Source organism: Myripristis murdjan, chromosome 20 (genome assembly GCF_902150065.1).
Source record: "Myripristis murdjan chromosome 20, fMyrMur1.1, whole genome shotgun sequence".
Lineage (NCBI taxonomy): Eukaryota > Metazoa > Chordata > Actinopteri > Holocentriformes > Holocentridae > Myripristis > Myripristis murdjan.
This window is the reverse complement of record NC_043999.1, coordinates 9,927,525-9,948,469: the sequence shown is the minus strand read 5'-3', so window position 1 is coordinate 9,948,469 and position 20,945 is coordinate 9,927,525. Positions and strand designations below refer to the sequence as shown.

The 20,945-nt window shown below is 44.4% G+C and overlaps 1 protein-coding gene across 1 annotated transcript in view; it reads left to right on the top strand.

Annotated features, from left to right (window-relative positions):
* gli3 (GLI family zinc finger 3) overlaps positions 1-20,945 on the top strand; it is a 105,542-nt gene that overhangs the window by 49,052 nt on the left and 35,545 nt on the right. The window contains exon 4 of the mRNA XM_030079695.1: positions 6,392-6,497. Within this exon, the coding sequence (XP_029935555.1) occupies positions 6,392-6,497 (106 nt within the window). The remainder of the gene's footprint in view (positions 1-6,391; positions 6,498-20,945) is intronic.

The window sequence follows — 20,945 nt, the reverse complement described above, 5'->3', positions numbered from 1 at the left end:
AAAAGGTTTTTTAGTGTGGATTTTTTCTTTGATGTTGTACATAACTTTCATGTATGTTTTCAGAGTCTTGCAAACCAGAATTCAAAGAGTGCAGTCTTGCATGTATTCGCTCAGAGGAAGGAGTAATACTCTCATATACACACACACAAACACAAACTTAGAGAGTCTTGAGCATCTTTCACACACTCGGCGGAGTGCTGCTCTCCCCTCAGTCATGGTGTGGCTCTGGGCCTTGCTGCAGACGAGCGTGCCTGTGCAGTGAGATCATGAGCGAGGAGAGAGGTGGCGTAATGAAATCTGGCAGTCGCAGCCCCGGCACAGGCTTCATATGTTCCACATTAGCAATTCACAAACCTCTGGAGCAGGCCCCAGCAGCCCTTTTCTCACTCCGCCTTAGTCGCTTATGACAATCTGTCACTGGCTCTTTGTGCCATTGCAGTCGAGCATCGACGAGAAGCGCAGTGTTTATGGAAGACTGTTCATCCCCGGCTGCAGATGACACACTGTTAGAGCGGAGTCAGTGAACCTTCACCGGAGGAGAGGAAGAGCTCAGGTCTAGCCGTCAAGGCAATAAACTCACGATGCTGAGTTGACAATACAAGTGAAAGAGTAGAAATTGTTTGTGCATTATCAAAACTCAAATCACAATTGTTAGTGACAGCGCAAATTCTCCTGAAGTATGGCACATATGAAACACTCTCCCAAGTACACTGAAGATCCTCTGTGGTGGAACTTAAATTATGAAAAGAGATTAACCAATAAGGATTTTGTAAATGATGTGCTTTAGGCTTTATCCTCCCCTTGTCCTCCCCCTCCTTTGAAATTATTCAAGTGTCCAATAAAGGACAAGGCAATTACCATCCTCTTTTTTAATGAAGGGGAAGCTGGCTTTTTGGTCCTGAGCACGGTGTGTTTGTGTTGAATTAGAATTAATGAGCCCGGTCAAAGTTTGCCTCTAATTGCTCTTTCATTAAGACCCATTTGTAATCATGTCTTAATGACTTCTATCCCTTCTCCTAAAAGGATAAAAAAAAGAAAAAAAAAATGAAGCCAAAAATTAATACAGCTGCTCTGAAAAGTTACACGGGGGTCATTAAAATATTTCAGAAGACTTTTGAAGTGCTGATGAACTGGCAGAGAGCTATGAGAAAATATCACCCGTTGACATATTTCAAACCGAAGTTGCATGCCAAAACGGTTTCATATGGAGCATTTGCAAATTTTGTTATTCAGCGTTTGGTGAAGTATTTCTATTTAGTATTGAAATGATTTGTCTAATCCCTTTCATTTTGCCAGTGGTGGTTTACCATATGCAACAGGGGCAAAACCATCGTGATTACACTTTCTTTAGGAATGCTGGAACTGCCATTCTGTGGCAGCCACAGAGGGAGTGTAAAAGTCATGGTGTATGTATTGGCTTCCTATACACCCTCCAGCTGTATTCTGTATTAGAGGATGAGAATACCCCTGAATATCCAGAAGAGCTGGGGCAATTTACTCCTCGAGTAAACAGTAAGGACTCCCTACAGGAAACACTGGAGATGGATTGCAGGATGGAGTCTCTCCCCCTCTCGCTCTCTCCCTCTGTTCTTTGCGACTGTATACATTCCCTCTAGTGACACAGGGCTGTTTGCCTTGCTAATGGAGAGCCGCACTGGTGTAAAAGAGGTGGCAGGCTCTATTTAGATAGGGCCCTGGTAAAGTAAACTTCTGAGTCGGATTCAAATAAACCTCGGCAGAATGGTTTGCCATGCTGAGAAGTCACGGGCCAAACTGAGAGGGGAGGAGGGAGAGGGGGACTGATGAAGGAGTGAGGAAACAGGGCTAGGCAAGGCACAGGGCTGTGCTGACTGAGGAGCTCAAGAGACATAAACAGGGAGGAGACCTGGGTAATCCAACGTGGCAACGGGAATGTGAGAGCGTGCGTGTGTGTGTGTGTGTGTGTTAACTCCAGAAGGAATGGTGGGTTCCTACAGTTAAATCTCCATTGTATCCCCACTCCCTCTCCCCTGCCTGCCTAGCAGCACTGAGGTTTGAATGGGGTTCCTCCAATCCAATGTGAGGAGGGATCATGTAGCCCCTTTCCGGAGCCAGCGCCAAATTGCAAACCGTTCTGAGCATTTCGACAGCACAAATGCTAGCACTTGGCCAGGAAAATTGGCTCCAGGGCCGATTTTGATGGCCTTGCAAACAGGTCTGGAACCAAGGAAGTGGTGATATTAGGGGCCACAAGGCGGGGTAATGTAAGTCCCACAACAGAACATTAGGCAGTGGTCAACGCTTTACTGGTGCACACACTGATGCATATTCATTTGAAGATTGTACAAGGAAAAGGGGCTAAGCAACGGAGAGCTGGTAGTATTCAAACCGCGGACCAACTAATAAACACGTCAACAGTGACCATTATATCGCCCACCTTTGGTCAGAGTTGCTTTGTAATTCTTTTGATGTAAGAGACAGACCGACTCCATCTTGTTGAAAAAGGTGCAGCATTCAAATTTGACCACTAGGGTGTCATGAGTAGAAACTGTGAACACACCAGTCGTGCACACACACACACACACACACACACAGCCTAGTGTATGTTCTAATAGGTAAGTAAAGTTTAAAAAAGTAATGAAAAAATGTGTTAATAGGATGGAAACAGTGAAATGGCAGCCTCAGCTACAAGTGTGACCTATGAGGCTTTTTGTTTGTTTGGGGCTTGATTGCATGTAGTTCGCCCTATAAATGTGGTTAGTTTACTATGAAAATATTACTCTAGACGGAGGGAACAAGTTTGGGCCTTCGACAGCTTGAAACGTGTGTGTTACCTTCTAACATCGGACTTGCTGCTACACGAAGCTGACATCAGCCTGGCTATGTGTGTGTTCCTGTTGCCGAGAGGAGGAAGGAGATTTACCCAGAAGAAATCAAACTGGCTGGACTGGCTTGGCTATCTTCATCTTGAAATCTCAGCAGCCGTGATGGTAACAGTGGAGTAACTGTAAATCAAGTAAATCAGCAACACTCGTGAGTGTTTTATGGTCATTTTCACATTTTAACATGCAAGTTATCTCATTTTGCACCTAATTCTTCGTGCCATAGCCTGCAGTTCACCATGTGCAATATATGAGACGTTACTGCTTAAAGCTCAGGGACTTTTTGGCCTGGTGGTGGTGCTGCGGTGGCCCAATCAGGTTTAAATTCAAAACGCTGGACCCCAGTGTCAAAATCCATCATTCCTCCAAGTTTTGTCCAAAACAGGACACCAGCGGCTCATAAATCATGCATGATGGACAGATTGACAAATGGTCAGAGCCCGATCCACAGTCCCTCCCCTGATCTTCGATTGTGAGGAACAACAGGTTAAAGAAATTAAAAAAGGGGGTACAGGGATCTCAAGAAAAAAAACACAACAAAAGCACAACTGGATGCCTCCCTAGAGAACATCCACATCCATAACTGTGATGCTGTTCGTTCAAGCTGGTGGAAATGCAGGTCGAGAAAACAGCGATGTATAGTTATGTGCTATGGTGGGCTGAGGATCTACAGGTTTTCATTTCAACCACCGGTTTCTTTCACTGATTAACCCACCTTCAACCAGGGAGGAGGAACTACCCAGTGGAATCAAACCTGCGTGCTCTCAGTCCTCCACGGCACGTCGATGCCCATCGCTGATACAAAATAATTACCATTAAGCCTATATTTACACAGAGCTATCACACAGGATATAGACTCTAGCAAATCTGACAGTTCATTCCAGACTCTGACAGCCCAGGGTCGACTGCCCAGGAGCGGAGCTACGGAGGGTAAACAAAACTGATAGCAAATTCTGCTCTCGTATCCCATCTGCCTTCCTCCCTCCCTCAGCAGCTCTGGAATCAGGCGAGGTGAGCCGGGCCAAAACTGAGTCATCAAGAGGAAGCTATCAAACAGACAGAGACAGAGGGGTCAGATACATTGCCAGAGCTGTATGCAGGAGGGAGGCTTTTACCACTTATCTCTGCTGTTGTGAAAACAAGATGAAATCTCTTGAATGGTTTCAAAAAAAGTTATGCAAGGGTATTTCCTGAAGTTATTAAACTTCCTTTACATATGCTGGATTGTTGTGGGGGGATACTCTAATTTGCCCGTGGGGAGTAATGACTCAAGGTGACTTCTAGAAAGGATAATAACCATCAAGACAGAAATTAAAGGCAGTGATTGCAGTGAAAGTAGGTCGGTTTCCATCCAAATATATCGAAATTTTTGAGCGAATTTTGTCAAAATGCGCAAAAGAAAATGCGAATTTATGCCTGTTTCCATTAGTTTTGTTTTGCGATTATTGAGAGGCGAGTGCGCCGTGAGATGATGTCATAAGATAGCGTCTGTGTGTCCACTGAACAACAACAAACACTCAGCTGACACTCAACAGCTGATCATGGACAGATTCCTGTTGAACTTGTCGGCTCTTGGGAGAAGTCTAAGAGACTAATAATAATAATAATAATAATAATAATAATAATAATAATAATAATAATAATACTGTAGCGTAGAAGTGTGACGTGGTATCCGGTCCAGTCATCGTTTATTCGCAAATCCTGTTTCCACAGCAAAAAGTCGCATTTTCTTTTATCGATGCGCTGAGAAATCCACCCCCTCCAAGCGTAAAAACTTTTTTGCGAATTTTCGGCCGTTTTTCGAATTTCTGGCGTTTCCATCCAAGTTTTTTTTTTTCCCCGCAATTTCTGAAAATGCGAATAAAAGTAGGTGGATGGAAACCCAGCTACTGACACACCTAAGATTTGAAGGCCAATACTGTAGGAAAAAAAAAAACAAAACAAACCACCTGAACTGATTCTCTCTTGATTGTTGCCGTTCCTGGCCTTGGCCACACTGGTAGCGATAAAAATAAGGGAGTGAGTGATGAGCATTCCAGACCCAGTGGCGCAGCAAACCTTGGCACACAATGCCACATGTTTCATCCTCACAGCTGGGCGCATCACGTATCTGCTCATAGGCAGGGACTTGTTGTCTGCAGGTATGCAAATATTAACACATGGCAGCGCCCCAGGCTGTTGATATGCAAGGTAATTGTTTTGGCCGTGTAGCTGGGCAGCGCAACAGGCAGCAAAGTGCAACATGTTCCCTTGCAACGAGATGCTCCTACGCAAATAAAATGGATTGAAAGTGAAATGTATAGATCTGCACCACAGGATTATAGTCCTGTTGGTCTCTGTCAGGTGTGTTTGATTAAGCCAAGCCTCATTTGAGTAAGCTTAATCACACACACCTCATAAAGACCAACTCAGACCGACATATATAACATTTTTGGGTACCCTGCTGCTGTATGGGTCTATATTTTTCATTTTGAACTGTCTTTTATTCTGCACTAGCTCTCAGGTCGATGACATGCCCATCAAAGTTGCCCGAAATGTTGCATCGCTGCCGTTATGTGATGTGCAGGATTGTGTGTGTGTGTATGTTCATTCTCGTTGACAAGTGTTTTTTTTTTTGTTTTTTTTTGTTTCTCTCAGGTGTTGTGTGAGAATTAAGGTGTGTATGTGCACTTGCATCGCTATATGTGTCTTTATGCTGTGTGTCTGTAGGTCTGTGCAAGTTTTAACTTATTTCAACTTCACAACCCAACCCGCAGGTAGTTAACGCCGGAGCAAAACTCACCCTCGTGGATTGCCCGTGTTGCAGCTTGTCACAGGGAGCTCAGTTACGAAACCGAATTCCAGCCGTAGTTTGATGGAAGTTACTCCTCAGGGTGTGGAGTGCAGTTAAGGTTAGAGGATAAGAGCATAAATATGTGAATCCAGCCTGGTGGGAGCACAGCAGTTTTCCTTTCAGGGGTAAAAAAAGGCTTAGAAGCTGATGTTATGCAAATGTTGTAATGTTTTATGTGGAGAAATAAAAAAAAAAGAAGCCTCCCAACTGTTTCTGGCAGTAACCGTTATGACGAAACACTCAAACGCCTGAAACAACTACATTTTTTGTTCTAATTTTGTATGTTTCAGAGCTTGTTCTTTAATGTTATCCTTTCGCACAAAACCATATTATGCTCGGTGCGGCGAGAAAAATGCTATTTGGCTCCTTCCCTTACAGTTATTTATCACGGTTTATTTTGAGTGCTATCAGCCCTGAGCCATTTAAGAAGACTTCTTCAGTGAGTGTTTTGGAGCGGAGCAAGCTTCTAGTTCAGTGCAAGTTAATGAGGCCTCATTTGGGCGGGTCTGCTGAAAGATAGCCATCAACCACTGCCTTTCATTACAGCTGCTATTTAGACCAGCTGAGGAGCGAGATCACACAGGAATGAATTCACATGGAAAGTGGTTGTACCAAAAAAAAAAGTCAAGAAAACACAAGATATCAGTCACGAATGCCGTCTAATGTTTCTTTCCTGTCTCTCTTTTTCTCAACGCAGCTCCGCCACAGTTCTTCCCCACGTTCCATCCCCCGGTGCCCATCGATGATCGACATGCCCAGGGACGCTACATCTACGAACCTTCCCCGGTGCCCCCGCTTCATGTGTGAGTCTCAACACACACACACACACACACACACACACTCACCCACAGACACAGACAGGTATTTTGCTGATCACGTCTGAGAACACACTCGGTTCAGTTGCATCATGGGCTTTGATGGGAGCTCCCACTGTTAATGGCGATATGAATCAGGCTGGTGAACTTCTGCCGGTGGGCGTGGAGCATCCTCCTCGCGGGGCTGAGGGGCGGGGGGGTGCAGGGTGCCTCCTTGCCTTTCAGATCAAAGGCCACGGCCCTGTCTGCACGGAACATGATCCGCACGTCAGAGACACGCAAATGAACATGTGTCAGAAGCATGGAAATGAGAGCAGGGCGAGGGGAGCCTGGGAGCGTGCGATCCTCATAAGAGCAGTGATCAAGCCCTGTCAAGAGAAGGAAGCAAGCTTCCCCTGACATCTACACCTTTCTGACACACACACACACACATGCACTCACACGCAGATTTCCACCTGACACATGAACTGTATACAGCTAACCGTCCCACCCTGGCCGTTAACACGCATGCACCAGCTATCAGCAGCAACGTGGGTAAAAACATGGTGTCACGCCTTGTGAGAGAGGAGTGTAAGTATATTAAGCCGAGGAATTCTTAAACAGTGGTGTCCTATTTCCCCGGAGCTTTGGCCAGGTCAGCAGGCAGATTAAAAGCCCTCTTTAAGGGTGTATTCATTCAACCACACACACACACGCACACACACAAACATGCACACGGCTAAAAAAAAAAAAAATTACTCAGGACTTTTTCCTCACTTTGCTCGCACCTTTGTCTTTCACTCCTTCTGTCGCTTCCTCTCTCCTCTGCATCATTTGTATTCTTTGAGCTCGAACGGTGACTCCGGCGCGAGGAGATGCTTCGTTGTCCTTGCCGCGCTAGTTTCTCACCCGCAGACACGAAGGAAGCGATCAGCGCGCGATGGGGACAAATTGGATGGGGCAGCTACTTGGGCCGCATTATGTTTGATATTCTTCATCATTATCAACTCCCCCCTTCTCCTCCTCAGGAGTCATATCTCTCCCTTGCCGATGTGCCACTAAGCGTAATGAATTTTTTATGCCCCCCCCCCACCCCACACACCCCTCCCGTCCTCCTCCTCTGGCCCACCCCACCTCTCAACCCTCGTCTCCTGCTCGGCGGCTGCAGAGGAAAGAGAGAGAGAGAGAGAGAGGCAAGGAAATAAAAAAGGGAGGTGATTGATGTCCCGTGTCACAGCAAACAAAATGGCAAATATAATTTAGCATTTAGCTTATGCGGAGATAATGGGGCGAACACGCGCCGGCAACACAGGCTCGAACAAACAGCCTGGCTTGTTATCCGTCAGGAGCGCTTTGGTAAGATCTGGAGCGCAGGTCGGGGAGGGGGGGAGGAGGAGGAGAGAAATGAGGAGAGGGTGGAGGGACAACGCAAAGCCAGTGAATTGAATTAAGGGGTGTGTGGGGGTGGGGTGGGGGGGGAGAAGTTACACAGCGCCAGTGTCTCAGTCTTCAGTCACTCAGTCCGGACAGGAGTTATCTGTGCGCTCGGTTTGCTGTCATTGGAGACACGGGCCTTGCTCTGCCACGCTACTTATGGCCTGTTTATCCAAGCCATTAAGCATAGAGCTGTTTAATATGACACGCTGGGCTGAGGGAAACTATTTGTCATTATTATTAGACAGCTGTTTGGTACCTGGCCTTGTTTAAATCGAGTCTGCGAGCTCACCGTCGTCTGGTGGACTCGGTGGAACTGATGCACAGGTGATCTCAAAATCTCAAACTACTTTTGAGTCTTTTTGTGCAGAGAACAGCCATGTTGTCTGCTTAAAAAAAAAAAAAAAAAACAGCATTAAATTCCAACCACCTGATAGTAAATTAGAGTGAATGACCGATCCCAGAATCATTTCAGAAGACTATCAATGTCAGCTTTAAACCCCCTGAGCTGAGTGAAATGAGTGAAATATTCAAACCCAAAATTCCATTGTTTGTCTTGTCCGTCATTTCTCACACGTTTATTCATAATTTTAGCCGGACCTGTTCGGTATGTTTGGAAACCCTTGGATCTCTGCTACAGTTGAAAATGATTTTGGTGGATTTGGGCCGAGCTTGGTCACGCACCAAAGACGGATCCACAGATGGCGGCAGCAGAGCTGATGAGGTTAAGGCGCAATATCTGCATCGGTTCAATATTATTTTTATTGGCTAACTGTTAAAATATTAGTGTGTCACTTTCAATGACTGGGCCACGTAATACAACTGTAAAATTAGCAAAAGATTAAAACTATTCTTTTGTTTGAAAAACACTTGATTATCTTATGAAAGGCCTGTGTGAAAAGCTGAGCCTGTTTTGCACCTGCATTGTCTTACCATTGTTACCACAAATGTTCATCATATTGGACATTATGGGAAGATTTTTTTGTTGTTGTTGTTGTGTTGTTTTTGTTTTTAGAAGTGTTCAAACTTCACTAGTGGAAAGCTGCAGCCAAAAACCCCTCGTAGGGTTGTAAGTGAAGCAGTCCACCTCGGTAGCGTTGCTTGTAGGCAGCCTGAACAACGCATAGCCATAGCTTGAGGGAATGGAGGACAGGAGGCGGCTTATGGAGAAATATTGAATTGTTTTAGGACAAGTTCTCCTCAGTGAGCAGAATTAATCGTTATTAGCCTTCTCAAAGATATGCCTAAGTACACAGGGACTATTATTGCCGTACTTCCCCATGCAGCCTCTCATTACGGCCTGTAATTACAGTTGGGTTGGCCCTGCGGCAGTCCCATCAATCCAGCCAGCTTCCCCCGCCACGCACACAAACCAGCCACCACTGGGCATCGGTGGCCGGAGAAAAACACCAAGAACGCTCAGCGACTCGTTTCCTTCGCGCCACAGCGACACATCCACCATCCATATGTGGCAAATGAACAGGATCATATCCTATTACCATGAAGGGCCTAATTGAAACATGTTTATTTATGGCCCCTTGTTTTAGATGAGGAGTGGGGTGTTAGCAGTGCAGCTAACGGGCTCCAGCGATATGAGGCGGTGGAATTAAATTAAAAGCTCATAAAATGAAATATGCTCTGTATTAGCTGTTTGACACTTAATTTGCCTTCAAATGAGCAGAGGAAATCACAAATTAACTGTCCTTTGTTTTTTTTTTTTTTTCCCTTCCTCTTTACCTCACCTCCCCTATTAGGCAGGGGAGAGCGCAATTACAGACAGAGGCTAATCGTTTAGTTTATGAATTCTTGTGGGGAAGGTACCAATATGCCATTCAATATTAAAGCCTCAGGGTTGGGGAGAGGGGTGAGGGGCGGGGGTCGCTTCTTGTGGGCGCTCGGTTTACTGAGGAAGTCCTATATTCACATAAAGGAGCAGGATTTTACATGACTGAAACGTGAATCTGAAACAGTTTGAGTCGACGACCAACCTTCTGACCGACTGCTTTGGAGTTTGTATAAGAGCATCGGTGACCTGCACTGATCCAGCACTGGCAGAAGCAGGTTATTTTTTTTTTTTTTTTGCCCTGAAGCAAGTGTTTTTCCTCTGGTGTCTGCTCTGGAAACAGCTGACCTGCAGTCTCACTGAAGGCAGAGGGCCCTTCCTGCTGTAGAGAGGATGCTTCCTGCTTAAATAAACACATTGACTAGTGAAGAGCAGGCTCTCCATGGGAGCTCTGGTCCCCTCTGCCACCACCATTGTGTGGAACTGGCTTAATGGGAGTATGGGGGGAGGCCGGGGCCAAGAGAAGAGACCGCTCCTTTCATTCCAGCTTTATTGCCTGACCACGGTACACACCAAAACAAAACAGCCCTCTCATGCGGCTCAGCGCCGGCTCTCGGTCACCCGGAGACCGCGCCGAACAAACAGAGGTATTCGTCACAAGTCAATTATCAACATCAGAGTTTACTCTGGAGTCCCAGGCCCTCGTGCTGTGAATGGGGCCACTAAAACAACAAAACATTCTTATGGGATAAGCAATTGACTCGCAACCCGTTTGCGGAGTTACTGCTGTTGTAGTGTGTGGATTTGCCGAAGAATTAGATGAAATGATCAGAGTCAGCTTAAGAGTTTGGAAAGTTGGCCTCAAATCAAAAGGAAAGCCATAATCTCTGCCTTTTTGTTTTCATTCTCCAAAAAGAAGTATTTGATTGCATGAAGACTGCGGAATAACTCTGGATTATAGCCACCGTATCGAAAACATAAAATCTATCCCAGAGAGAAAAAGTTTTCTTTTTGCAGCAGCATGTGAGAGAATGTCTTCACATATTGTCACAATCAAAATAAAATGAAGTGAAAGAATTTATTAAATCAAATTTCTAACCCTTCATCTGCTCTCTACATGGATTGTGGCCCCATCACCCAAACAAAAATTCCTTAAAAAGCTTTTTTTTTCCCCATCCTCAAATGTGTGTATAGAGCTTTTAATGCAATGTGACACCTACACAAAGAACATTTCAACAGGCCAATTCAGAGAAATATAAAAATCTGCAATCAAAGGTCAAAAGGGGTCAAAATTCTCAGGTTGGAGCTCATTTGAAAGAAAAATGAAAACTCATGCATGAATTTGATCACAGACTTGTATATTCTGCGTTGAGGCCGAGGGCCAGTGGGGGCTGTGGGGGTGTGTTTCCTGCCGGTTGCGGGTTTTTCATCCAGGAGTGTGTTTGTTCAGCTGCGGGCCGGGCCTGACCGCGAGGTATTCCAGAGGTGCCACGGGAGAGCCGCAGCGCGTCTCTGTCAGCGCAGCGCAGCATCAGCACCCTCCGCTCGGGTCTCAAGTGATAGTTAACAGCAACAACAAGGACTTAATTGATTTTCAGGCTCCGCCGTCTATCGTCAGAAGCATCAGTTTATCTCAAGAGTGCAACGTGGCGCTCTCAAACAGAGTGCATCCAGAAATACTACTCGCTGCCCCCAGAGTGCCTCGCGATCCTCTTAATTTTACGTTTTATTTACTGTGGGAACCCGAGATTCTCACCAATTTCACACAGCCTGTTCCCTAAACCAGCCATCTCTTGTGCTTCCCGCTTGCTGTCCTGTGCCTTTGGCTGGGAGAGGGTGTTTTTAGATGTGCGCTGTGTTGTTTCGTTATTTACATAAACTGTTGTCAGAGCGCCCAATCTGGGCATAGAGGAGCGGCGTGTTGCTTAGCATAAAGACCACGGTCTTATCTCAACACCTCCTTCCAGATGGGAAGAGGCCGAGCAGTGCAACACACACACTCGCAGACACGCATACAGAGACATACACACGCATACTCCAGCACAATGGCAAGACAAAAGGCCTAGTGTTGCTTTTATGGAAGGTTGCAGAAAAATGTATTGTAAATATATGGTTTTATCAATGGCTGTGTATGGTTTGGTGACTGTGATTTGGCTTTGTTTTTCCCATTGGCACCAGGCCTCATTTGTAAAGAGTTGCTTTTTCTGTGTCAGGCCATACTTCAGCGCCAAATACACCAGTTTTCATTTGCATTTTTTTCCCCAAATACATAGGACTTGTTAGGTTTTAGATCTTGAAACAAATTTTTTTTTTTTAAGTGTCACTTTTTTTTTTTTTTTTTTTTACAATTTCATGCATACAACCTATTTTGGAAATTCTTTTTTTTTTTTGTTGCTAAAAATTCACAACCGCTTTGACAATTTCACTGCTAATATTCTCATTTTAATATGATCCAGACTGAGACGGAATGTAAAGCGGTGCCATAAATTACATGAAGAATAAATGATTATTTCGTAATCGTGGCTGATAATCTCTGCGCAGATACGGCTGCTGTCACCGAGAAGCAGGGAGCAGAGAGGAAGGCCACTTTTTCATCTTCCTCTCCAACTGTCCAAAACCTATTCTGTGTGACTTCATAGGTCACCCCTCTCTGGTGCAGTCACTGGTTTCCCTCCACCCTTCCCTCCTCTCCCTCCTCCCCCACACCCCCATCTTTAATACTTTCTCTATGGAGCAAGTCGGGGGGACAGGCGGTCACGCAGTAGCTGGCTTCATGATTAATGGTGTTTATTCTTGACAGAAGGCTCCTTTATTTATCTGCATTGCAGTTTCACTGATACTATCAGTCACCTGAATGAAAAATATTCAGTCATACCAATTTTGCAGTATAATTGAGTAGAGTCACTTCCTTTCAGTTTTTTTCCCCCCTCTCGCTCTCCTCTCTCGCTCTCCTCTCCCACTCTATCTGGCAGCCTTATCATCACCACAGTAATTTTCGCGCTGCGTTGTTTGATATGGAGAGGCTGGCTTTAGCCGTATTTGACATAAAGCCTCTTCAATTTTCACTGGAGAAAAAAAAAAGAGGGGAAGAAAGAAAGTTGTGCGCCACTCAGTGAAAATGTGCGAGTGGAGGGGGGGTATCTCTCCCTTTTTTTTCTGAGGCAATTTCAGGATTTAGAGAGAAAGGAGATAAATGCCTAAGCAGAAATGTGGGCAGATTGAAGTTACAGTATATCTATTTTTTTTGTAATACACCAGTTTCAGAGCCCTAAATGGATGCTGTACTCTTTTTTTTTTTTCTACTGAGCCTGTGCAGGGGACCATGATATTTTGAAGGCACCTGTGTATTTTGAGAATGATGGATCCTGCAGGTTTGGAGGGGGAAAAAAAAAAAAAAAAAAAAAACGAGCTTGGCACAGCAGACACTTGACAAGGCCTGTAAAGGTTTTAAGGTTGAGTCATTACCAACGGAGATCTGTTAAGACACGCTCCTCAACTCCACTTATCAGGCTTGGATTACCTCGGCTCAGGCTGCTGCTGGAGCCATCAGATGTATATTTGTATCTCCGCCTAATTATTAAACATCACGTGCATTTCTTCTGTTTCATTTTTGCGTCTTTACATTTTCAACTGTGACTGAATCCGTCAAAAGCAAATAGCAATATCAGTCACAGAGGAAAATTAATACCCCAGCAGTGAATTCAAATTAAAATCTACAAATGGTAGCTCGCATTACACTTTTATTCATGCAGAACAAATCGTGTCTTATAATTCACTCGACAAATATTTTCCGTTCAATGCATTTTTTTTTTCATTGCCAGTCTATGGTTCGGATTTAATTTTAGGGTGTATTAAAAATATCTTTGAGAAAGGTACATTTTGATAAAAGAGGAATACATTAATCTCTAATATAAGGCCTTTGAATTTGCACATGTAACACATTAGTGGATTTGATTTTCTATACATAAGTCATTTGCCCCCTCTTCATGTTTGAGATCTCAATTTGTAGCTCTCCCATGGAGCACAATGCAATACCGGGTCTGAGGAGAGGAGATAACAGGCAGGTGCCAACAGCTCTGTGTGTGTGTGTGTGTGTGTGTGTGTGTGTGTGTGTGTGTGTGTGTGCAAAGCATTTTCACATATTTTCTTGTGTTAGCATTTGACTGTAGTCTTTTTAATTACACTCACTTTTTAGAAATTGCCTTTTAAACATAAGCAAAATAAAAATGGAAATGTATATTCTCTTAGATTTTTTTTCCTATAGGAATATAGTGTTTTGCTACTTGCCTTCAACCGCTTTACACTGCATTTTTTCATTACTTACATTTAATAATGTATTATTTGAAAAAAAAAAAAAAAGATTTGCACATAAAATTAAAAACCTCCAACAAACTAAAGCAATAATCGGCATGCATAAGCACACTGGAGGAACCTTGAGCTGTGATTTTTGTATGTGCATTAGTAAAAAGCCACATCGGTGAGGGCTGGCAGTGCTTCAGTGGCCCCTGCTCTGGCTTCGCTGGTTACTCACTTGGTGGGTGTGACGGACTGTCACGTCTAAAGGGCTGCGCCGCTTCTTAATTGGCTTTGTAAAAGACCCTCCCCTCATTGGTTGGGAGCTATTAGAGAAAAGCAATGACTGTCAAGATATTAACCCACCCAGCAGCGCGCTGCCAGACACCGTCTCCACAACCTCAGGCGCCTGCTTCATCTCAGGATCTTCCATTAGTTACAGCTGCTTCCTTTTCAGAAAGGAGCCTCCCAAAAAAAGAAATTGTCACTTAAAATTAGCTGTTTATAATAAGATTAAATACTGACTTTAGTTTGTGAACTATAGATGAAACATTTTGTTCTGTACCCAGGGCTGGGAAATATGTCGATATTATATTGATATTGGAATATCGCGATACATTGCCAGTGTTACAGTGAAGGGGTGCAGTTTTCTAAAGTTACTAGACAGGTGTAGCTGTGCTATTATTTGCCTCTGCCAGCTTGATCATCATATCTATGTTACTTATGATTCACTGCTGAAAAATGTCTCCATCATAACCGTCCATTTACTCTCATTTTCCGCCTTAAAATCTTGTTTTTCTTAAAACAAGTGAAAAAATTCTGCCTGGTGGGATGAGATAAACCCACTTGTTTCTAATGCTAATTGGCTTGTTTTCCAAAATGTTCTTGACTCAAGTGTCATTTTCTTGATCTGAGTGGGCTGATCTGCCTTAATTTGCCTTGTTTCAACATAGTTAGACTTGTTCCTTGAAAAATTAGTAAGATCTTAACGCAGAGTGTGAGCTTAAATAATGAAAATGACTAAAAACATGAACATTGTTGCAGTGGGTTTATCCAAAGTCTCCCATGTAAACATTTAGGCATTTGATGAAAGGTATTGTGATTTTTTTTTAATTTTGTCTATCACCCAGCTGTTTGTACCTGCTGCAGAGTAACCACTTTTAATTCAAGGAAATGATGTAAAATCAGGGTTTTGACTCGCCGGCCGGTGCCCCTGCAGACGTCATAGTGTAGCGGTGTAGAAGTGTGGAATTTCCATTACTCTGATCTGTGGACTCTGTGCTCCAGACCCCGCGATCCCACTCTGGGGGCCAGTTACAACAAGTAACGAGACCAGGGGAACAGGGTCATAAATCCTGCCCGCTTTTCTGCGCAACGACTCTCTCCTCATTTTCCAGCCCGTCCCTCCTTCCCTCGCCATTTCTCCATCTCTGCAGCTCGAGCATCAAATAAACCAATTGGAGACCGAAATGTAACAGTGTACAATTTCACCACATGTTGGTTTTAAAATGCCTTCAGAGCGGGGCTGAGGCTCTGCTAAAGACCATCAGCTGCTTTAATGTGGAAGGAAATGAGTTCATTACCTCTCTCAAAGCCTCCCCACCTCTCATTTATCTCTCTTTTTGCTCTTTTTTTTTTTCTCCCGGTGTCCCCTTATCTTCTAAATCGCACTTTTGAGAGAAATTTTCACTCCTTTTTTACACTTTTCCTCACCAATGAAAATTAATTCATATCACATAAAACGATTCTATTCTCTCAGCCCCTCGTTATCTCCCTTATCAGATGTGGCGTCCATTACATCTGATAGTGGGAGAATGGTTTCATCTAATAATGTCGTTTGGAGTTTAACTGTTTGGAATGAGCAAAAAAAGAAGCCCCTCACTGCCTCCGACTCCCATGATACCTCACTTTTTTAGAGGGGTCAGCTTGTGAAGTATTCCCCCCCCCTCTCCTTTTTTTTTTTCTCTTTTCCACCCCGCAAGCGTCCGGCGGGAACTGCACAAATATGCGCAGTCATGCACACAGCTGCGGGGTGTCCGACTCTTGTAAGAATGCAGCGAGCTTTTGTTGTGTGCGTGTCTGTCTCTGCGGTGGTGTCTTTGTGTGAAACAACTTTCAACTAAATTAGAGAGGAAAGTTTGAATTGCGCCGCTCAAATATAGCTGGGAAACTTCCGACGCTGCAAAAGTGGGGGTGAGATAATCCCACTTGTTTCCAGCGCGGTTTCACTTGTTTCAGCAATTTTTCAAGAATAAACATGTGGAAACCAGGCAGAACAAGGCAGAATATCAGTATCAAGAAATTTTTCGACAGTGAATATGAGCATAAATGACCTGTTAAGAAGCAGATTTTTTTTTTTTTTTTTGCAGTGTGGACGAGAATACATAGAAGTGAACTGAAAAGAGAGAGTTTCCCAAAGCGGGCTTATTACATATTCACTCTCAATCATGTCAACATTTTGTTTCAGTAACATAGCAGCTTTGTGAAACACCCTCCTTTGTGGCATGTCCAAAATTTCCACAGGTCTGCATTTAAGCCTCCCCAAAGCTTCATCAAGCCCGAGCTTGGCACCACCACGCAGTCAGCCCCCTTCATGATTAAATATCAAGGAACTCCACTTGACATTTTATTAGTCCAACAAGATGGATGAAATGGCCAGAATAAAGTAGGCTGTGTCTGTTCACTTTCCCACCAGCGCTTGCCTTTCTTCCGCTTTCTTTCCCTTTTCCTCTTCGAGAAGTGTGTATTAGGAAAACGTGATGGATTTCATTCTGAAAAGGAGATTTTCAGGGCTGAGAAGGAAGGAAGTATATATATTTTTTTGTCTTATACCTGATGTTCCTGTTCTCCCCTCTCTCTCTCTCTCTCTCTCTCTCTCTCTCTGTCTCTGCTCTCTCTCCCCTCCCTCCCTCCCCTCAGACCCCCTTTTCTGTTGTTCTACCTCAGATCTCTGTCTGAAGGATTAGCCGTCTCCAGCAGTGTGTCTCCGCTGTCTTGTAGCGGTGTGTATTGTTTGTGATTTGCTCAGGCCCATCCGTGCGGCTTCTCATTTCAGGAGCCCAGTGTGATGCGATGAATTGAGGTGGATCACGCCGAGCCGTCTCAGAGCCCGGGCCCGCGGATACACACACACCGCTCCTCGCAGCCCTGGGCCACACTCATTCTCCCCCTACCCCTCGCTCACCTGAGAGAGCGCCGCGCACACAGACACACACACTCATTACTGGCGTGTTGGGGAGCAGAGGCGATGGGGTGTGGAACCTGACCCTGTTTAGCTGCAGGCGTCAGCTGGGTTTGTGTGTAAGGCGTCGGGGCCATCGAGACACTACTTGAGAGGAAAAGGATAGATAGATGCACTTCCTCCCTGTTTTCAGAAGTTTAACACTTCAACACCCAAGAGTCCCCTCCTGTCTTCTCTCTAGCCCGGGGCATGCCAGAGGAACTCAAAACACTGGCCGAGAACAACGCTAACCCCGCCTCACTGCTTACTGTTGCCTGGCGCTTTGAAAAAAAAAAAAAAAAAAAACAGCAATCAAGTACGTGATTTTCAGCAAACCGAGATGAAGGTGGACCGGCCCGCGCAGATCGTCGTGAGCCATTATTCGTAATAAGGAAACACAAGAAGAAAACCTTTTTTTTGTTTGTTTTTTGTTTTGTCAGATGTTTGTTTCCTGATTCCAGTCGCCTTGAAATTACAGGAAAAAAGGCAGACTCATTTTGTGTAATTTCACTTTCATGTTTTGATTTGGTGCCATATACTCTTTGTGGATTTGTTTTGGTAGACATTCTTATCTCATTGGCTGACATTATGTTTAATTACGGTGCGCATTTTCCAAACAGCCTGTGAAAAGCCCCCGCTGTGTTGCTGCAAACCCATACCTAAACTTTTCTCTCTCTCTCTCTCTCTCTCTCTCTTTGCAACACTGCAAAAAAAAACCTTGTTAAACAAATCATTTAGTCGTATATTTGCTATGATAGTGGCAAAATCTTGTTTTTTTCCCACAAGATCTTGTTAATCCCACTTGTTTCCTGCTCCTGCTGTTACAGGCATTTTTCGTGGGAGCAGGTGTAAATATGTTGAGACAAAGCAGATCAGTCCAGTCGTATCACGAAAATGATTGTTTAGCCTTGGAAAAAGTGGGATTATCTAACCCCTGGAAGATTTTTTTGTTTGTTTTAAGAATCCTGAATATGAGACCAAAAAACTTAAAATACATTTTTTTCAGCGACGCCCGCTCTTGCACAGCAGTTGGTCGTTTTTGCAGCAGGTTGGAAGATGTGATCCTGCCATTAAGATAAACCAGAATCTTGTGACTGAGGACGACTCTAAGGAGCTTTGATCGAAAACAGGAAGCATTTTTTTCACGTGTGACACACCTCCAGTGGGTTCGTGACTCCGCTCGAGTTCACCGAGGAAGCAGTCGCACCCACAGCCTCTGACACCTGGACCCGTTTGTTTTGACTTGAACCTGTCACACTCACTGACTCCCATAGATAAACATATGTTATCACACCCGTAGCGTGGAGTGGTACGTGTCTGCAGGGATGTGCGTCCTCCTGCCAGGACCAGTGTGTGCGTGTGTATGCTTATATGTAGACAATGTGTGTGTGACTGAAACACGCAGGGGGAGAGGACAGAGAAAGCGGCTGAAAGAGAGTCTTAGATATTCCACTGGACAGCAGCCGCGGTGTGTGTTTCTCTATGTGTGTGTGTGTGTGTGTGTGCGCACACCCTGACTGTGCAGTGTATGGGAATGTCTGGCACGCCTCCAGAGGTATCCCACAGAGAGGGAATCCTGCTTGATGTGACCATGAATAGACGCCTCCCCGCCCCTTGAACCCACCCAGCCCTTTGATGTCAGGGGGTCACACGGACCCCTCTCAGCGCCAGGGGGGCATATTTGTTGCCCCGAACGCCTGGCAACCTCCCCCTGCTCTACCAGGCCAGCGCCCTGGCTCTGCCCTGCCAGGAGAAAAGCTCAAAGTAGAAAGCACTTCCCATGAGTAAGGAGGAAGTACAGATTAGATGGAAGAGACGGTATCTGTTGCACTGCAAAAATGTTCACCCCAGCAAGTCATTTAGTCTCATATTCAGCATTAAAATCTTGTTTTTGTCTATAAAAGTAAAAAAACATGCGAGTAGGATGAGATAAATCCACTTGTTTTCAACATTAATCAACTTGTGTCCACAATTTTCTTGAATCAAGTGTGATTTTCTTGATCCTAGTGGGCTGATCTGCCTTATTCTGCCTTGTTTCAACATATTTATAAGTGTTCCCAGAAAAAAAAATCCCGAAACAAATGAAACTTCATTGGAAACAAGTGGAATAATGTTATTCCACTGGCAGATTTTGTCACCTGTTAGAAGTGGACTTGTGTTGGAGATTTTGGCACTGTGATGGTCATAGTAACAGAGCCTTGGCTTAACCAGTGAAATACGCCACTTGATTTGTAATTACAAAGTATTAAATTCCAAATATGAGGCAGCAGCCAAAAGGTTACAGGTTTGACCAACGTGGGTCCACGAGCAGCTGTGTATCCTGTATCCTGTACAAGACTCCGAAAGAAAAACTTTGAACCCTTACCATCTCTTAATTAGTCTCAAATTCAGTGTTAAAATTGTGGTTTTCATTAAATCAAAGCAGATCAGCCCCTCTAATTGATTCAAGAAAATTCAAGTAACAGGTGGGATTATTTCATCCCATTGACAACCTATTGTTTTTTTTCACTTATGTTAAGATTTTGTTTTTGTAATGTAGATTTTTTGCAGTGTAACTGTGAACTGGCTTGCTTTAATAGAAATGTCTGTGGACCGGGTGTGTGAGCCTGCTGCCAGCCCACTAACAGTCTTCAGGCTGAACCATTAACTGTGTGTAATTACCACCAGAGGTGTGAGCGAGATCCAGAGGCAAAAGACTTGATGGAACGCAAACCCTTTGGATCTTAAAATAAAACGAATTGAGTTTCATAACAGCCGCTCCACAATTGCTATTACTAATATGGAAAATGAACTTGCTGCTGGATTGTGCCGCAGTGGCAGAACATTCATGCTTAATAACTCACTTTAGACAGAATATAATAAACATATTGGAAGAGTTCCTCATCTCATCGCTTTACCAAAGAACACAGACGATCTCTCCTTCTCTGTGTCTGTGTCTCTCTCTCTTGTCTTTCTCTCTCCCCTTTTTCGGGCTCCCTCTCCTCTCTCTCTCTCTCTCTCTCTCTCCCTGGGTCTCAGCTGGCTCTGTTCCTGTGGCCCTTTGATCTCAGTGAAAGGGTTGGGAGCTTTAAAGTGCCTCTGTTTCCGCTGTCAGGAGCCCCTCTCTTCCTCCTCTCTGGTATAGGCTTTCAGAGCGGTGGCAGCTTCGCGCTGTGGCTGGGTGGGTTGGGGTGGCGGGGGTGTGGGTGTGGGTGGAGGCAGTAGGTTTCTATGAGGTGGTGAGGTTGAGGTGGGGGGAATCAGCGTGTGATGCTGTCAGCCTCGGCCAGCAGAGGCCTTGACATCTGACTGATCCCATTTCCCCCCAAAACCTGGTCTGAGAGGTGGAGACAAGAACTCTTCTCCTGTCGTCAGCTCGTCTCGCTCGGCCCCTAGTGGCTGGAGACATAACGGCTCCAGAAAAGAGACATCCACCTGGATCCATGGATCTTCTTACAAACACTTTTTGTGTCTTGTGATCAGTGTTGGGACCAATTACTCACAAAACTAATAAGTTACAATTACTTCTGTAAAAAAGTAATTTTGATTACTACTCAATTACTGCTGCAGAAGAGTAATTCAATTACTGGGGAAAGTAATTTTTATGATTACTTTTTTCTTTTCTTAAATCCTCTTATTAACGCACATATTTTTGCGTTGCTGTTGCAGTATGGACATTGCTGTCAAATTTCATCGATCATTGTCAGTGTCGGGCACGTTACTTTGAAAACGTAATTCATTACAGTTT